The sequence below is a fragment of the Malaya genurostris genome, chromosome 3, assembly GCF_030247185.1.
Source record: "Malaya genurostris strain Urasoe2022 chromosome 3, Malgen_1.1, whole genome shotgun sequence".
Classification (NCBI taxonomy): Eukaryota; Metazoa; Arthropoda; class Insecta; order Diptera; family Culicidae; genus Malaya; species Malaya genurostris.
The window spans coordinates 78943729-78962281 of NC_080572.1; the positions used below are offsets into that span (position 1 = coordinate 78943729).

At 37.9% G+C, this 18553-nt stretch overlaps 1 protein-coding gene across 5 annotated transcripts in view; it reads left to right on the forward strand.

Annotated features, from left to right (window-relative positions):
- LOC131436971 (fat-like cadherin-related tumor suppressor homolog) overlaps positions 1–18553 on the forward strand; it is a 537375-nt gene that overhangs the window by 311981 nt on the left and 206841 nt on the right. For all 5 annotated transcript variants that reach the window (XM_058605986.1, XM_058605987.1, XM_058605988.1 and 2 more), the window contains one exon: positions 12013–12119. In XM_058605986.1, the coding sequence (XP_058461969.1) occupies positions 12013–12119 (107 nt within the window). The remainder of the gene's footprint in view (positions 1–12012; positions 12120–18553) is intronic.

The following is an 18553-nucleotide window of genomic DNA, read 5'->3' on the forward strand; positions in this document are numbered from 1 at the left end:
ATTACAACAGTTCGCTGGCTCACATGTTCATTAATGCATTTCCTACATCATTGCTTTTTAAATCGAGCCAGGTGTGCGAGCGTGTGTAAATAACATAAGGAATGAGACTCTTTTATAATAACGTTAATACTCAAGTTGTAGATGAAAACGTTCTGAAAGTGAGTGGTGTACGATTTTCGAACTAAATACCATGCGTCGATGGAGACGCATGGTTTTTCGAATGGTTTATTTTTTTCAAAGTCTAATAATATTAATTTCGAATAGTTTATTTTTTTTTTAAAGTCTGATAAATCTGAAAAAATTACAGCGTAATGTACTCATAAATAATTAATTTTTGAGGTAAGATCTAGAGTGGTACCAAAATTGTAAGTGCGAATAAAAAACCTTTCAAAATTTTGAGCATTTTTTTCACACGAAATACATTTTTAAAAATTCTGAAAGGTTTCCAATAACTCATAAAATATTCCAGATTTTTTTCAATTTTTTTGCTAAAGAGGTTTTTGAAAAATTTAAATAAAATGAAAATCAGAAGAACCACCCTAACTCCACCAATATGCAGTTAAAGGGTTAAAATTTTGGGAAAATCATCTCCAATATAAACCCTTCCAAACAGCGTATATAATTTTTTTTTTGTTTGGGGGCTGTTTTTATATGAAAACCCGGTTACACCGTTTAGGAATTCCGTATGGAATCGTAAGACTTTTCCTTTGAACCTGTAAGATTGTGGAAATCGATTTGGCCATCTTGAAGGAAAGTGAATGGGACCCTTTTGCAGTTTTTATCACCATTTCCAATTCTTCCGAAACCGGATTCCGATGTCCGGTATGGCCGAAGTTGGTTTGTTTGTCAGCAACAAATATGACCCAAAAAAAAAACTAGACTTACTATCTCATGCTCTATTTCCATTAAATCAATTAAACGAAATCTAACAAACTTCTGCATATGTAGGTCAAGCTAAACAGCATGAATCAGCAGCATAAAACATGTAGTAGGATTATTACTTTTTTTTTATTATTATTAACATCATTACACCATCGGCACGGTATTACTGCACTATCGGATATGAAAATTTCATATTTTTTTCAATTGTAAGAATAAACGAATTTCAATGATCTCAAATTCATTGACATTCGTTTATTCTTTCGGTCGTATCGATCATAAAATAGCTATAGTTTTTATCAACCGCAGCACCGTCTTTTACCAATATTACACACTAGCAGCAGACATCCGTAACCGTTTCGTTTTTTCATAGCGTGTACGAAATAGAACAAAGCACGCATCGTTTGTTTTGTGTTTTTTTCTTCTTTCGGTGTGCTTGTAAGATCACCGCCTTATACATTGTTTCATTTCTCAGTGCCGTTTTTTTTAATTCCCAGTATTATAAATAGCGGAAGAGCTTAAGGTACAATATTAAGCATTGTTAAGCGGCGTTCAGAATGTCGTAAACAATAGACGAACGACAGAAACGAACATCCATCGATGGCTACTTTCGATATAAGAACACACGGGTAATATTTAAAAAAAATGTACCACAACAATTTTGTAAAGTGTCATGTTTTTGTTCAGTGAGGTTAAATTGACAGAACAATTTCAGTTATGAGAGAAGGCTTGCAACAATAGTTGTTGAATGTACCAGATTTCCATAAAATTTGAATGAAATCAAAATTTATACCAGTAAAGGTCCATGTCAATATAAATGACTTTCCGCCTTCCGCCCTCGAAATAAATTGATTACAACAATGCCAGTTTGACACGGACCAGGTGAACAATTTTAGCTCCCCCCACTAATATTTCATCAAAAAGGTTACATCCTCTTCTTATCCTTTCTTCTGATAGTTGGCTTCCCATTCCTAATGGAAAAATGACCATCATTCTTCATTTGATCGTTTCCAAAAGCACCTCTCATATCTTCGATTAGTCTACCTATCCAGTCTATGGCAGGAAACGGTCCCCGAACTCCGTACCGAACTAGGGATAATAATAGTGCATAGCAGAAAGCGACCCGGCCAGTGGTGGTGGGGGTAGTGGCGGTGTGTGGTCTCTGTGTAGTACGTAACGGTCTCTCCGGGCCAATAATAATATATGACTATTACAATGATGTCCCATTCAGCTCCGTTCGTGTTATCTTCTACTCTTTTACATAATCTTACACATTCGACCATTCTCCTTACCGGGCGAGAGATCCTCAACTACCCACTTTGCCGACAGTTCCCGCCCAGATCCGGAACAAAAAAGACACCATTATGTGATTCTGATAATGATAATACATTATCCCACATTATCTGCAGAGATAAATGCTTCGCTCCAACCACAGAGGCAGCAGCAGCAGCATTCCCGAACACGGTGAAGTATTGAAACTGTTTTCGCTAGTAATGAAAAAAAAATCGAGTTTTATATATTCGATCAAGTATAATTTAACATTCTATTCTAACCGATTCATAAAACATCGACGAGTACTCATCGTTGTTCCATTAAGAAGTGAATCCAGAATAGTCACAATATTTTCCAAGGCTTGCCAGAAAAGAAGTTTATGACAGTATCAACACGTACAAAAGACATTTGCAAAAATCCAAATAGCAATACGCTTCTACAAGCTCAGAATCTCTGCTCTGCGCACCCCAAATGAAGAGCTGGGTGTGGAAATATCAGAAAAACTTTTGGTCGGAAACGATATTCTCGAATGAAGTAATTGTTTTCGTCGTGGACACTAGCGAAGCGTGTCTGGTTGGGAAACAGTACCGAGCACGTTCATCGCACTGTCAAACATCCGGCAACAGTGAATGTTGGGGGATGATTTCCAGAACTAGGATTTGGTTTGTTGGAGCTTATCTGATGATTTCGCCTGAGAAATTGACAACTACCCCAGGGTAAATTTTGAGTGCATAAGATTAGCTTCTAATTTATATAAGATGAACTCGATTGATAATGAGAAAGAGTTTATCACTTCAACCGAAATCGCAAAATGGTAGCAATGGTAGAGAAACGCTATAAAAGTAACTGCTTGCATACAAAACTTGAACAGAAGCTTGGCGAAGAGAAGCTTGAATATCGACATCCGTATCATAAGCATGTACAAACGTATAATTGCATACATTTGGGCTATTGATGTAATTTCGTCGGCTATAAACAAATACATATCACGACAAATAGAGTCTATATTCTGGGTTCGCGTGTTCGATGTTGGTTCCAAATAAAGATCAATCTAAGCAGACTTTCGTGCATTTGCGGATTCAAAAGTGTGACGATTAATTGAAAATGTCGATCATTACAAATTTTGGTTGCCTTGTTCCACATCAATGGCTCGAATATGAGGCTGATCCTTGTAGTTTTTGCTCTAATTTGGAAGAAATTTCACATTTTCTTAGGCATGCACGGAACGACCGAAATCAGCATTTTCGCGAAAAATTTAGTTGATTTGCTGATTTTAGTTAGTTATTTTTTGAGACAACTAAAAAATTATTACTTTTGCTAATTTAGGTTTTTTATTCTCATTCCCTTAATAATAATAAAATATTTGTTGAAATGACTATTTTTTTAGTTGAATTCACAAATTAAACGTGCTGTCATTTCTTAGCTAAGGCACATATCATTTCCATTCAACTAATTTTTTAGTTGAATCAAGGAAATAAAATGTTGTTTTCAACCAATATGAATGGTTGAATTGGCTTCTGCAATCTGCAGCTATATGGCGCCCTGTCACCGAAACGGTAACACCGTAATGACTACTAGCCACTAGATGGCACACTACTACCGAAAAAATTTCAGACGCGGTTGTCTTTTCCATATTGGCAGGTATAAATACGATGTTGTATTGGAGAAATAGACATAAACGAAACATAAACATCTTTTTGAATTTTTTTCTTCTAAATCACTGTTTTCTTCATTCTCACTGAAAACTTTGAGCACTCGGAAAACAAAAACCGAATACAAGTAGTACACCGGACGGCACAGCTCGGAAGGTTTGAAGATACAAAAAAAACTTCATCACAATTAGAGTGAAACATTCGAAATTCACTTCACTGTTCCGCGTAAAAACATTATTACGCACAATCGCTTCAAGTGCGCACAAATTCTGAATAAATACGATTTCCACTAACAGTTTACGACATTTTTACATATCGGTTTAGAAATTTAAATAAAGATATATCGAACACATGCGAAAAACATCAAAACAATTTTCAAGCAGTTTCAATAAGACTGTCCTTTATAGCTTTTTAATGGATTGGTTTGCTTTGAAACTTCTCATGAGTTTTTGGCTAATAAACTTGTTAATAATACCCATTTCAGTTTTGTTTTCTTTGTGCTGTCCTTCAGTAATGATGGTGATAGATAAATAGAAACAAATTTTCTGATTTTAATAACAAAATTAGTTGTCAATGAGAATTTCGTGTTGGATTGAAATATTACTGGTTTGTGTCCAGGATATTCACCAACTAAACACATTCTCTAAAAATAAGAGTTTTTTCAGCCAAGGAAATTCTCAATTTTAACTAATTTTATAGTTATTTTGGAAATTTTGTTGTTGAAATCAACTAATTCAAAAACAGTAATACGAATTAGGCGCAGAGCTAATTTCGGTCGTTCCGTGTGGCAAAACCATTTGTTTAACACTGATGGAAGGGCAAGATTAATGTTTAAAAGAAAGAACACTTTTATTAACACGTCGTTCCAGAGTTCCTGGTTAGAGAAAGGAAACAACACTTTCGACGTTTATGTTTTCTTTGCAGGGGTGCAAATTCAAAATACGGAAAAAACATACAAACAGAGATCAATTGTTAATCATCTAAATACTGTCCCAGAAAGTATAGATGCATTAAAAAATCGCTGCCATTTCGCAATGGTACAGAATCTGTCAATTTTTATGGCTGCGTCCTGTTGTTTACACTCTGCTCTAACCACTTGTGCAGTTGTTTATTCGTTTTCATTAGTTTGTTTCGAAATGCGTGGACTTTCAGCAGAACAACGTCGAAAAACCATGTACAAATGGTGCAATGGAAGGAGTAAGTGAAAAATCCGTGCGAAATGCAATCAGGAAGTTCGGTGAGGATAACACCTTTGAGGATAAACCGGATAAACGGGTCGAAAAAAGGTTCTGCTACCTACCTTAGCTGGATAAATGTATACTGAAGGCGTTCGAGCAAAAGAAGGAGGTTTCAGTTCGGGATGTGGCCTAAAAAGTGGGCACTTCAAAGTCAAATGTTCTTCGTGCTAAAGAACGTTTGAATCTTCGAACCTATAAGAAGCAGAAACAACCAAAACGTAGTCCGAAACAAGAAGCATCGATCAGGCCGAGGGTTCGAAAGCTGTACAATACGATTCTCGCTGGAAATTTGAACTGCATAATCATGTACGACGACACCTACGTGAAACTCGATTACAAATCCTTGCTTGGACCACAATATTATACGGTGCGAGAAGGGCAAGTGTCAAACCAGTCCGAGATATCGATTGAAGTCGAAAAATTTGGAAAGAAAGCTATGGTCTGGCACGCAATTTGTAGCTGCGGTAAGATTTCGAAACCCTTCATCACCACTGCTTCAATGAACAGCGAAATATACGTCAAGGAATGTTTACAAAACCGACTTCTACCCATGATTCGAATCCACAAGGATCCTGTTGTCTTCTGGCCAGATTTTGTTTCTTGCCACTACTCAAAATCAACGGTAGAATGGTAGAACTACCAAACATGTCACTTTCGTCCCAAAAGACATGAATCCACCAAATTGCCCACAACTTCGACCAATTGAGGAATTTTGGGCATTAACGAGGGCATATCTTAGGAAACATGCCTCGGCAGCCGAAACCATTCAACAGTTCGAAAAAGATTGGAAAAAAGTGTCAAAACTTGTCGCCAAGAAGTCTGTACGGAATTAAATTAGGAACGTTCGCACGAAGGTGCGGCAGCTAGTCTACAATGGCTAAGTAGCAAATGTTGAGAATAATATTCTGTTGTTGTAGTCCAATATCAGTATATCGAATAAAAATTGAATACCTAACAGTTGTGAATTATTTATAGCGAAATCAAAGTGCGTCCATACTTTCTGTGACAATCTTTATAGTCCGACCAATTTTGAACAGATTTTGGATAGCGTAAATCCTACTGCTTGGAAATATTTCTACGCATCAATTCAAGCAGATAAAACTTGATACTATATTTCTTGATAAAACTTGAATTTCTATCTAACAATGTTTAACTTTTCGTGGTTTCCAGGCATTCTCCTAACAAAACCGACAGTTTCGTATAGACAGGTTCTCGGTTTTCGTATAAATTCTGTTCTCCAATGTGTGAGTTCGCATTTAAACAAATCCTTTGGCTGTACATTAAAGCCGCACAGAAAGTTGCTGTGCACATCAGCAAGGGGACTGTTTGTGGATTCGTTTGCTACGCCGTTCGCCTCACACGAGAAACATTTTCATTGTAATTATTCTGATCGCAACAAAAAAAATTCCATCATTACTAACAAAAGTCCAAAGGCATCCAAAATCCTCAAATTATTATTTTGGAAACAAATATTTCGCCTAGATACAAATGAGTTTATTTAGGCAAAAAAAACTGTGCAATATAAAATAAGTGTTACATAAGTTGTGTAAGCTTTGCGTCTGCTTAGCGGTTTAAGTTGGACTGCTAGGCGGAGATGGCAGTTCTACTTGAACTGCTTTAAGCACTGACGAGCCGAAGGCGAAACGCAAAGAATGTGAAAAAAACTACTGTCTAAATATTTCAAAACAAATTTTAGCAGTACCTAACCTCATAGGACTGTTACTGGAAGTTGTTTTTTAAATTTCAATTTATTTCATAAAAGTATTCCCCTTGAGGAGCTATACCATTGTTCCAACGCCGTTCCATCATTTCTACACCACTTTTATAGCACGATTTTTTCTTAGCCTCAGAAAAAGCTTCAGTCTCAGCTAGTGTTTCATAAATAGTGTAAACAGCTTACATTGCCCTGCCAAGTGGAGATGATTTTTCGATTTGAACTGCTTTAAACACTGCATGTTCATTTATGGTAAAGACAGTATGAGAAAAATATGCATTCCTTTCGTGTATAAAAATTGATGAAATTTTGTGTAAAACTGATTTGGAGTGCGATGTGTTAAAATTTCGTCACAATCTGTCAAGTGGTTATCGCGATTGTTTCCAAGCAAAAAGTGTTTCGACAAAAATTGAAAAATTCAATCCATTTCCACAGACGTATCGCGAAACACTAGGGAAGCTGCAATACGACCATACATATTTAAGTCTATAAAAATTGGGACTACTAATTTTTCTAATAGTGCTTTGATTAGTTTGGGAGTAAAAATTAATTCGGTCCGTTTTTTTGGAGTCAAAAATGTCTGATCTGATATACAATGAACCTTATCATTGCAAATGTCAAGGACAAGGGTATTTGAAAAGAACATATCTCGCCTGCAGACGTTCACAGACGAGTAATTCAACCACGGTATGAATACTGATAGCAACCCACCGCGACTTGAACCGAGAATAATTGGATCGCAAGTACGTCTGTTAATCGACTGAGCCACAGAAGCATACATTTGCTTGGTTGGTAAAAGGTGCATTTAAATTTATACAGTCGAATCTGCTAGCAGAACGCAAGTTACAGTCGAAACCAGTAAAATTCAAGCTAACTGCTCGTTGAGGCATTTCCAATGATTCTGCTAGCACCTCTTGCGTTTGACTCAGATTTTCATCGCGTAATGCCTCCAACTATTTGAACTGTGATTTATCAGTCCGAGCATTATCACCATAAACATCCTCACACGAAAAGATCGAAAACAGCATTTTGGCGAAAAAAATAGTTGATTTTTTGATTCTAGTTAGTAATTTTTTTAAACAACTAAAAAAAATCTTACTTTTGCTAATTCAGATTTTTTAATTCTCATTTCCTTAATAATAATAAAATATTAGTTGAAAGGGCTATTTTCTTAGTTAATTTCACCAGTTAAACATGCTGTCATTTCTTAGCTAAAGCACACTCCATTTCCATTCAACTAATTTTTTAGTTGAATTAGAGAAATAAAACGTTATTTTCAACCAACATAAATGGTTGAATTGACTTCTGCAATTTGCAACTATATGGCGCACTGTCACCGAAAAAACGTTAACACCGTTATGACTACTAGCCACTAGATGGCACACTACTATCGAAAAGAATCTGTTGTCTTTTCTATATTGGCAGGTATAGATTGTTTCTTCTAAATCTTAAAGTTTCAACAAGACTATCCTTTTTAGCTTTTTAATGGATTGTTTTGCTTTGGCACTTATCATGTGTTTTTGGCTAATAAACTTGTTAATTAAACCATTTGCATTTTTGTTTTCTTTGTGCTGTCTTTCAGCAATGATGGTTCTAGAAAAATAGTCAAAATTAGTTGTCAATGAAAATTTCGTGTTGGATTGAAATAATGCTGGTTTGTGTCCAGGATATTCTCTAACTAAACACATTCTCTAAAAACAAGAGTTTTTTTCAGCAAAGTAAATTCTGAACTTCAGCTAATTCAATAGTTATTTTGGAAATTTTGTTGTTAAAATCAACTAATTCAAAAACAGTAATGCGAATTAGGGCCAGAGCTAAGTTCGGTCGTTCCGTGCAAGCATTCGATGCGTTTCACTACAATGCACTTTTCTTCCAATAAAACTAAAACTTCCCGCAAATGCAACTCAGTTAACACAAAACTTCTCATGAAAAAACTAGTGAACAACAAGTTTTTTTTAACAAAAACTCAAAAGCAATATGAACTGAATATTATTGACAGATGTCTGACCTCTTGAAACTATCGTCATCAGCTGTTACTGTTTAATATTCATAACAGCCAGAGCCGTCTTTTCCAAACGGAACTAACTAACTACTCCCAAGACGTTCAGATGTGTTAAAATTTGCTGAACATATTTTTTTAACACGGTTGCAAAATCCCGTCTGGATGCTTCGGAGATGTTTCGCAAGAAGATGGTGGAACAATTTGTCAATAAGTGCTTGGTTTGACAAGCGATCTGTGGGTGCAACAAAATCAGCAAGCCGTACACAATGATCCGTACCATGAACAATCAAATAGATTAAATGTAATGCCTCCAGAAGCCCTGGTCTCAAAGATAATATTCTGTTTTGGCCGGATCTGGCATCGGCAGAGGTAAATCTGTCAAACACGCTCAAAAACTTCGCATAGTAAAGACTGTCCCAGAAAGTATGGACGCACTTTGATTTCGCTGTAAATAATTCACAAGTGTTAGATTTTCAAATTTTATTCGATATACTGATAATATTAGACTACAACAACATAATACTATTCTCAAAATTTGCTGCTTAGCCATTGTAGTCTAGCTGGCGCACTTTCTTGTGAACGTTCCTCATTAAATTCCGCACAGAATTCTTGGCGACAAGTATGGACACTTTTTTCCAATCTTTTTCGAACTGTTGAATGGTTTCGGCTGCCGAGACATGTTTCCTAAGATGTGCCTTCTTGAATGCCCAAATTTCCTCAATTGGTCGAAGTTGTGGGCAATTTGGTGGATTCATGTCTTTTGGAACGAAAGTGACATTTTTGGTGGTATACCACTCTACCGTTGATTTCGAGCAGTGGCAAGAAGCAAGATCTAGCCAGAAGACAACAGGATCCTTGTGGCTTCGAATCATGGGTAGAAGTCGTTTTTGTAAACATTCCTTGAAGTATATTTCGCCGTTCGTTGAAGCAGTGGTGATGAAGGGTACCGCAGCTACAAATTGCTTGCCAGGCCATAGCTTTCTTTCCAAATTTTTCGACTTCAATCAATGTCTCGGACTGGTTTAACACTTGCCCTTCTCGCACCGTATAATATTGTGGTCCCGGCAAGGATTTGTAATCGAGTTTCACGTAGGTTTTGTCGTCCATGATTATGCAGTTCAAATTTCCAGCAAGAATCGTATTGTACAGCTTTCGAACCCTCGGCCTGGCCGATGTTTCTTGTTTCGGACTACGTTTTGGTTGTTTCTGCTTCTTATAAGTTCGAAGATTCAAACGTTCTTTAGCCCGAAGAACATTTGACTTCGAAGTGCCCACTTTTTTGGCCACATCCCGAACTGAAACCTCCTTCTTTTGCTCGAACGCCTTCAGTATACATTTATCCAGCTAAGGTAGGTAGCAGGACCTTTTTTTCGACCCTTTTTCGGTTTATCCTCAAAGGTGTTATCCTCACCGAACTTCCTGATTGCATTTCGCACGGCTTTTTCACTTACTCCTTCCATTTTTGCTATCTTTCTCAGTGACAGTCCGCGTTCTGTGCACCATTTGTACACAATTTTTCTACGTTGTTCTGCTGAAAGTCCACGCATTTCGAAACAAACTAATGAAAACGAATAAACAACTGCACAAGTGGTTAGAGAAGAGTATAAACAACAGAACGCAGCCATAAAAATTGATAGATTCTGAACCATAGCAAAAGAGCAGCGGTTTTTTGTTGCGTCCATACTTTCTGGGACAGTCTTTAGTAAAATAGCTTTGCGGAAGCATAGCCTTTGTGTGTTTATTTAATCTCTTACAGTTTCTTAAAATAACCGATAAATAAATTGAATTTTAGCCGAAAATTTTTGTTTGTTGCTTTATTTTTCGAGTACAGCCTTCAATCACTGTGTTATGTACTGTAATTTAGAACCTAAGAAGCTGAGAGAATCAAATTTCGTTCCCATTATACCAATTCACCAAGCTCGGGATTGTCCCGGTCCCGGTGCTTCTGCCACTATACGGGTATCCATGTTGCCAAACAAAACGATCCTGCCTAGCGACGCGACGTCTTACGAGTAAAGTTGGTCATGCAACCGAAAGAACAACATTTCTCCGATGTGGCAAGAAATTGATCACAATGCCAGTGCAGCTGAGCCGAGATAAAAAGAAAACCCATCAAGAACCGTAACTTTTGCTGGTCGAGCCAAGCCAAGCCGAGCCAAGCCAAACCAAACCAAGCTAAAGCAAGAAGAAAGCAGTGAGTTTGTGATTTCTTTTTCTCACCATCCCCGGCTGCCACCGGGGCGGACGGGCTCCGGGTTTTTCTTTGACGTGCGAATAGATAGATAGCCTGGCAGAACCGCCGGTAACGGGCGAGGCGTTTGTTCCCGCTGATCGTGGGAACCGCACCGGATGGGAGTCGATGTCATCGCATTCGAAGTGGGCCAAACAAATGAGCTCTTCTTATTTCCATCGCACCATCATACGCAAAGTATGCCCAGTATTCTCGTACGAGCCAAAAAGGACTTTGCCTGGCTTGACGGATGGCACAGACATCCTTGATTGAACTGCCAAAGTGATGGTACTTTATCAGCTTTCGATGGGGAAAGTTTGCTGCAGGAAATGGGATTGATTGTTGAGAAATCCTCGCACATCCTTCTCGTCACTTGTTTGAAATGTTCCATCTTCAAGTTTCAGATTAGAATCGTGTTGCTCGGTTGTTTTTTGCGCACATGACTTTGTTCAATTTTTTTTTATTTTATATGGAACAAAGATGTGAAATATGTTTCAATTGAATTTAAAGAACGGTAGTTTGTACGTTTTTTTTTTCGTTAATACATTTTTACCACTTTTAAGAATTTTCAATCAATTCAAGCATCGTCACAGTTTGGGGATGTTGGAGGGATGCTCATATGGCTTGGCTCATCAATCAAGGCCACCCAGTAGTTTCCCGATAACATGTCGCTTGGCATCCCGTGGCGATGTCACTGCTATCTGGGATTTAGCAGGCATGTTAGTTCTGAACTCGATTTCAGTGCATTACTGTCGAATCTCGTTGAAATGGAATATTTTGTAGCATTGTGCACAAAGCATTGGGTGGTAATGGAAAATGCAATAAATCAATTTTGACTGTATCCTTCATCGGCTGGCAATGCCGAGTTGACGCGGGATGTTTGATGTTCTATCTAACTCGTAGCAGGTGGTATGTTGATGCCTTCCCGATCTGAACACTCACCAGAAAATAAGATAGCAGCTTGATTGAAGCTTATTGAATCTGATAAAAATTTTCACTTCTCTTCTTTCTTTTCGCTCTTTCAGGTTTCATCCGGACACTGGCCTCGCTGGATCTAGAGAGCAAACCAAACTACTGGCTGACGGTGTGTGCCCAGGATCAGGCAGTGGTGCCGCTGCATTCGTGTGTTCAGGTGAGTTAAAAGGATATTAAACACCCCCAACCGGTGCAAGGCTTCATTCATTAGTTTTGACAAACACGGTTGGAATGTCATCCGAAGTGAAGCTCACATTCAGATTGTCACCATCCGGAGATGAGAGAACTGTGGGAACATGTGAGAAAATGGTGGTGATTGCAAGATGACTTAACCGATAAGTTCGTCTTCGAAAATGGGTTTCCTCTGGCAGGATCGAAACGAAAGCCGATCGAAATTATTCTGATATCTCGTGTTGAGCGGAGAAATGAAAACGATAAATCTATGGATGATGAACAATCGTATAGTGAAAATTGCATTACTGACACACCACAAGGAATTTAATATTTTCAATTAGCCTGCAGCACAAATGCTTCAAATATTATTGATAGTAAGCTCCACAGTGGATATGCTGCTATGTCAACCAGATCTAGTTTGAGACTAACATTGTGAATTGTATCGTTGCTTTTCCAACCAATGCCTTGGACGAATGTCGCGCCAAATTATATTCGGAGTTGGCAGCACCCTCCCAGATTTGAATGAAACTTTCTGGACATGCACACTACCATTTTACCATTTGTTTTTTCCGAATGGCCATTTTCAAACAATGACAAATCCTACAAAAATGTTTTGTGTCAGTGATTCTCATAAAATAAGTCAAATTTTGGAATAAAAAAAATGTTAAAAAATTCCTTATCGACTCTTGCAATGAAAAAGTCAATTTAAAAAGTTTGAAGCCGTTTTACAAAAAATCTTCATTTTTGATTAAGATGAAATTTTGTTCTAAAATGGATAATTATGTTCCCTACTCAAGGATGGCTTTTATCGTATCAAAGAACGCTCACTGGCAACTCTTAACACGATTGAATCAGTGCCATCAAAGAAAGACGGATATTATCGCAACAACGAAAACCCGGCATGGCTCATTGAACATAGAATCGACACCAGTGCGAGAGCGAATTTCTCTCGATGACCTGTCTGAGAATCAAAGGTTAGCACGCTGCTGTGGGGATCCTCTATGAAGCAACAAACGGTCGCTTATTCTCGTTTCGCGATCCCATTCTAAGAAGTGTATCGAAAAGTAGTTAGCAACATTGATTATTTAATAAAAAAGCAAAAAAAAACATGTTTTGACATCAGTTTTCGATATATTGTAGAAAAATTACATTTTTATGCATTTCACTGATTATATTGAAGAAAATCCTAATTTCTGTGAAACGCTCGCACTTTGGACTTGACATTCTTTATTAAATTCTGCTACTTCTGTTACTTTTGTGACTTTCCTGGTGGCAGCAGTCCAGTTTTTTTGAACTCCTGCATGTTTTGGGATACTGTACCTTCCTTCCGAAAGTGCCGCTTGACAATTGCCCAATACCTTTCAATTGGCCGAAGTTCCGGGCAGTTCAATGGGTTGATGTCCTTTTCCACGAATTGTACATTATTTTTTGACAACAACTGTAGAACGGAGTTGGCGTAGTGGGCTGAAGCCAAATCCAGCCAGAAGAGAGGAGGAGCCTTGTGCTTTCTGTACAGTGGCAGCATTCTCTTCTTCAAACATTGTTCCTCGTACACCTTGGCGTTATTTGTGCCCTTAGTGAAGAAAATCGACGACCACAAACCACAGGTACAAATTGCTTGCCAGACCAACACCTTCTGCCCAAACTTTTCCATCGCCACCGTGGTGTCAGCGTCGTCCAGGTCCTGGTACACCGATTTCGTATAATATTGCGGTTCGGGCAGCGCTCGAGAGTCTTCCTTTACGTAGGTTTCGTCGTCGATCAGGATGCATCCGTCTTTATTCTGTAGAATACGGTTATACAGTTTTCGCGCTCTTGTTTTGGTCTGAACTTGCTGTACCAGGGACTTTTTCGGCACCTTCTGTTTCTTGTACGTTTTCAGGTAGTTCCGAACTTCGATCCGATGAATCATCATGATGCTGGTGTTGAACTGCTTGGCCAAATCCCGCGTCGACGTCGACGCCGTGACTCGAATTCTTGTAGCATCTTCTATCGGATTGAAAATGTTGTATACAATATAGATAGCAATATAGCAGCTTCTGTCAAATATTCGGCAATCACCAACACTGTCTCTACATACCGTCCTTACATTGCAAGATGTGTACAGTAAGGGAAAAAACCACCAGGGATAAATCTGCGTAAAAAACACGAAACAAGTGTCATCTCGAAAAAAAAACTTTTTGAAAAAGATAGCCTCTCTGGGATTTAAAAAAAATTGAGATTTCCGAAATGTCTTACAAATGCATGAAACGTCGATATCTGATGTAATCTCGAAAAATATTTTTTACTGTGAATCGAAAATCTCGAAAACACCCCGATCTCAACGGTTCGACATTTAAACATTTCTAAGATGAAACAAAAAAATCCCATAACCTTGAAAATTCGCATAAGAGCAATTCCATGCGGAATCGACTGGCTGTTGGCACCACCCCTTCTTCGATTTGCATGAAACTTTTCATGTGTGATCGGAATGACAACAAAAAAGGCGGGTGGGTAATGTCAGAGACATAACTGGATGTCGTGAATATGAAAACAACTGACATGTTCCTTAACACATCCGAATATCAATTAGTTGATCAATTGTATGAATTATGCAAGCATTCCCTTTTTTCACATTTTTGGCCAAAACAAAGAAGATTTCACTTGATCTCGATTACTGTGAATTTCACACAGCGAAAAGTGCACAGATCTAATCAAACAGCTCTAGATTTGCACTAAACTGAGGTTTTTTACCTTCGATTTGCGAAAAAGAAATCCTAATAGTTCTTTAGGAAACTTTTAGAGCCATTATAAAGACTGATTTTGTATGATGCACCCCCACCGTTGTCCTCTTTTCGTAGTTTTTTCACCAATTCAAACGACTAGCAGCTGTGACGTAATCGCTCTTGTCGGAAGCGAATCTAGCTTTGCAAACGACACACAATACAATTGCTCGCAGTGCAGTGGCGATAGAATCCAAACTGATCCAATTTTTGTTAAGAGGTTTCTTTTTACGTGATTTCGTTTGTAGCTTTTTCACTAATGGGCAGTTCCTAATGGTAATAAAAATACCCGCATACAGAATTTTAATGTCGATTATTTCATTTCGGATTTGCATAATTCATTGAAAGAAACTATCAAAATGCTGTAGGGATTCGTTTCTAGCTTTCAGAAGGGTAAAATTGCGTAATTCTCTACGACATTAAACTCTGGAACATTTTTCGCAAAAACAAAGAAGGCTTCACTTGATTTCGATTACTGTGAATTTCACACAGCGAACAATGCACAAATCTAATCAAACTGTTCTAGATTTGCACTAGAAATGGGCAATTCGCTCCTGAGCTATTCCAATGAATCGAATTATAAAAGTGAGCTGACAGCTCACAGCTCTTTTTTAAAGAACCGCAGCTCACCAGCTCACTCATTTGCTACACTGTTCGCCGCATTGTGATGATGGGAAATGATACGAGCTGAACGGATCTTCGGCTCTTGAAGAATGAGAAAAAATGTTTGCACCAAGTTTCGTTATTTCTAACATGCCTGCATCTATCCTTTAACGGATTGAATGAGACATTATCAGTAAGAAATCTTACCTCTCATGGCGCAAGAAAAACGGGTAACAAAATTAATTATCAGTTAAATCTAAATGAGGTGATGAGCTGATACATCGAATCGATTCTCACCAATATGAGCTGTTTCGCACACCTCTAATTTGCACTAAACTGAGGATATTTACCTTCGATTTGCGAGCAAGAAATTCTAATAGTTCTTTAAGAAACTTTCAGAGCCATTAGAAAGACTGATTTTGTGTGATGCTCCCCACCGTTGTCCTCTTTTCGTTGTTTTTTCACCAATTCAAACGACTAGCAGCTGTGACTTAATCGCTCTTGTCGGAAGCGAATCTAGCTTTGCAAACGATACACAATACATTTGCTCGCAGTGGCGATAGAATCCAAACTAATCCAATTTTTGTTAAGAGGTTTCTTTTTACATTATTTCGTTTGTGGCTCTCACTAAAGGGCGGTCCTAACGGCCTAAAAGTAGCAGCATATAGAATTTCAATGTCGATTATTTCATTTTCGTTCGGCACGTCAGGAAAGACTTAGCACTTTGGTGCTCATTACAAGTGTGTTGCAAATAGCAATAACTTTACCTCTGCTTAGCGGTTCTAATTGAACTGTTTAAGTTCGCTCTGCACTGACGAGTCTAACACGAAACGTAAAGATAATGATTTCATTTTGGATTTGCATTTCATTAAAAGAAACTATCAGGATGCTGTACGGGATTCATTCCTGCCTTACAGAAGGACCACATTGGGGAACTCACTACGGTATTAAGCACTGTTCGGAACATTTTTCTCGAACAATTTGTTGTACAGCAGCAGATATTTTGTTCTCTTCCTCAGAACGCGTTCTGATTGGCTGGTGTTGACATGGGTCAAATGAGACAGGTTTTCCAATAGTGTACTATTGAAATACTTCAATGCTGTTGCTATACACGTTTAAGTTGAAAAATTTCGATTCTATTTGCAGTTAGATTATATAAATCCTTTCACAGATCACTGAGCTATGAGCTTTCAAAATACGAGAAAGGCAAACCCGCCTTATAAATTATCCTCTTTGATGCTCGTTTATACCAAACATATAAAAAAAAGTTCAATTTTGAATTGTTTGAGATTATGTCACACAGCTGAAAATTTTATCATAAAATTGTGATCATATTTCCGATGGCATGTAGCAAAAATTATGGTAATTTGTTAGAGATATTCACGATGAAAAACTTATCACTCTCTCAGAGGGTACATTTTGAAAAGGGTGCTCCATAGTAAAGTAAGTCGTATTCACGACAGAATGTATTTTTCACTGGTCTAGAGATTTTTTTCACTGAAGACGTACGTGTTTTTAGTCACATTATTTTTAAACACTTATAACTAGAAATCTATTGCTTCTACGCAAATTTTGTCTAAGAAAAAGTTGTAGGCAATCAGTTGAACATTTGAAAAAAAATATTGCTGAAAAAAACCTTTAAATTATTTCATTCATTTATCATTTTATCCCACGAAAAACGTCAAGTTACAAAGAAATCAATGATTGTTTCAAAGCTTGCTTCAGATAGAATTGAAACAAAGACAATTTCCTGTATTTCAGTTATTTATTATTGAATTCAAGATCTTTTTTTATACAAATGTAGCGTTTTCTTCATACTTTTAATAAAAATATAGATAAAATTATTCGTCACGGTTTCGAAGGAATTCTCGAATTTTTTCTGTAACATGGCTAATTAGGCGTCGCACACCTTCTTCGTCCATCGTTTCAGCTATCTTATTCCACCAGGTCGTCATCTGATTGATGTCTTTGACAACCTTTCCCTTTTCCTTGAGTCTCCTCTTCATGATTGCCCAGTATTTCTCAATAGGCCGGAACTGGGGGCAGTTGGGTGGGTTAATATTTTTCTGAACAAGCTGGACCCCTTTCGCTGCATACCATTCTTGAACGACTTTGTATTGACAGCTTGTCAAATCTGGCCAAAACATTACGGGATGGTCGTGGGATCGAATGAATGGCAAAATTCGTTTTAGGAGACACTCTTTTTGGTATAGTTCCGATGTCATTGTCTTGTTTGTAACGAAAAATTTCGGTTTTTTGCCTTAGATGCAAATGCCCTGTCAAATCATGATATTTCCTGCAAATTTGTCGGCAAAAACAAATTTAAATTTGGCTGGAACATCCCCCAGAGCCGTTGCCAAGTAAAAGTTTTGACCTGGGATTTGCCCGAAGACAGCATTGACATAGGTTTCATCGTCCATCAGAAGACACCCGTCGAAGTTTCCGAGCACGAATTTTGACCACACTATTCTGTTTGATGGTCCGATTTGGCTGTTTGCTCGTTCGATACGACTTGATTCTTTCCCGGAGTCTAGTTCTCCTCACGGTACTATGGGCAGCACCGAATTTTCTGACCAAATCTCGGTCCGACAGATTAGGATACCTCTTAATCGTCTTCAAAATCTTACCACGCAGTTTCCTGTCGACAGTTCCACTCCGACGATTGGCTTGAGGCTTCCGAATCGTCGTCAATGTTTCCTTATACCGTTTGATAACGCGCCATTCGGTATTTCTGGGCAATTTCGACTGTTTAGCTAGCCTAGATGCAGACCACAATGGATTTTCCAAATAACTGTGCACAATCAATTTTGTCGTGAATACGACTTACTTCACTATGGGGTGCCTTTTCAAAATATGGAAGAACGGGCAGAACTTAATCGTGAATATCTCGACTTGTATTAATGACAGCAACATAATTCGTTCACTATTTCATCAAAAATATGATCAGGAATTTAGGATCATATTTTGAACAAAGTGAGATCACCACAAACAACTCAAAAAATAAGTTTTCTCAAAATTTGAAAATAACGCGGAAAACTTTTTACTTTCGCTT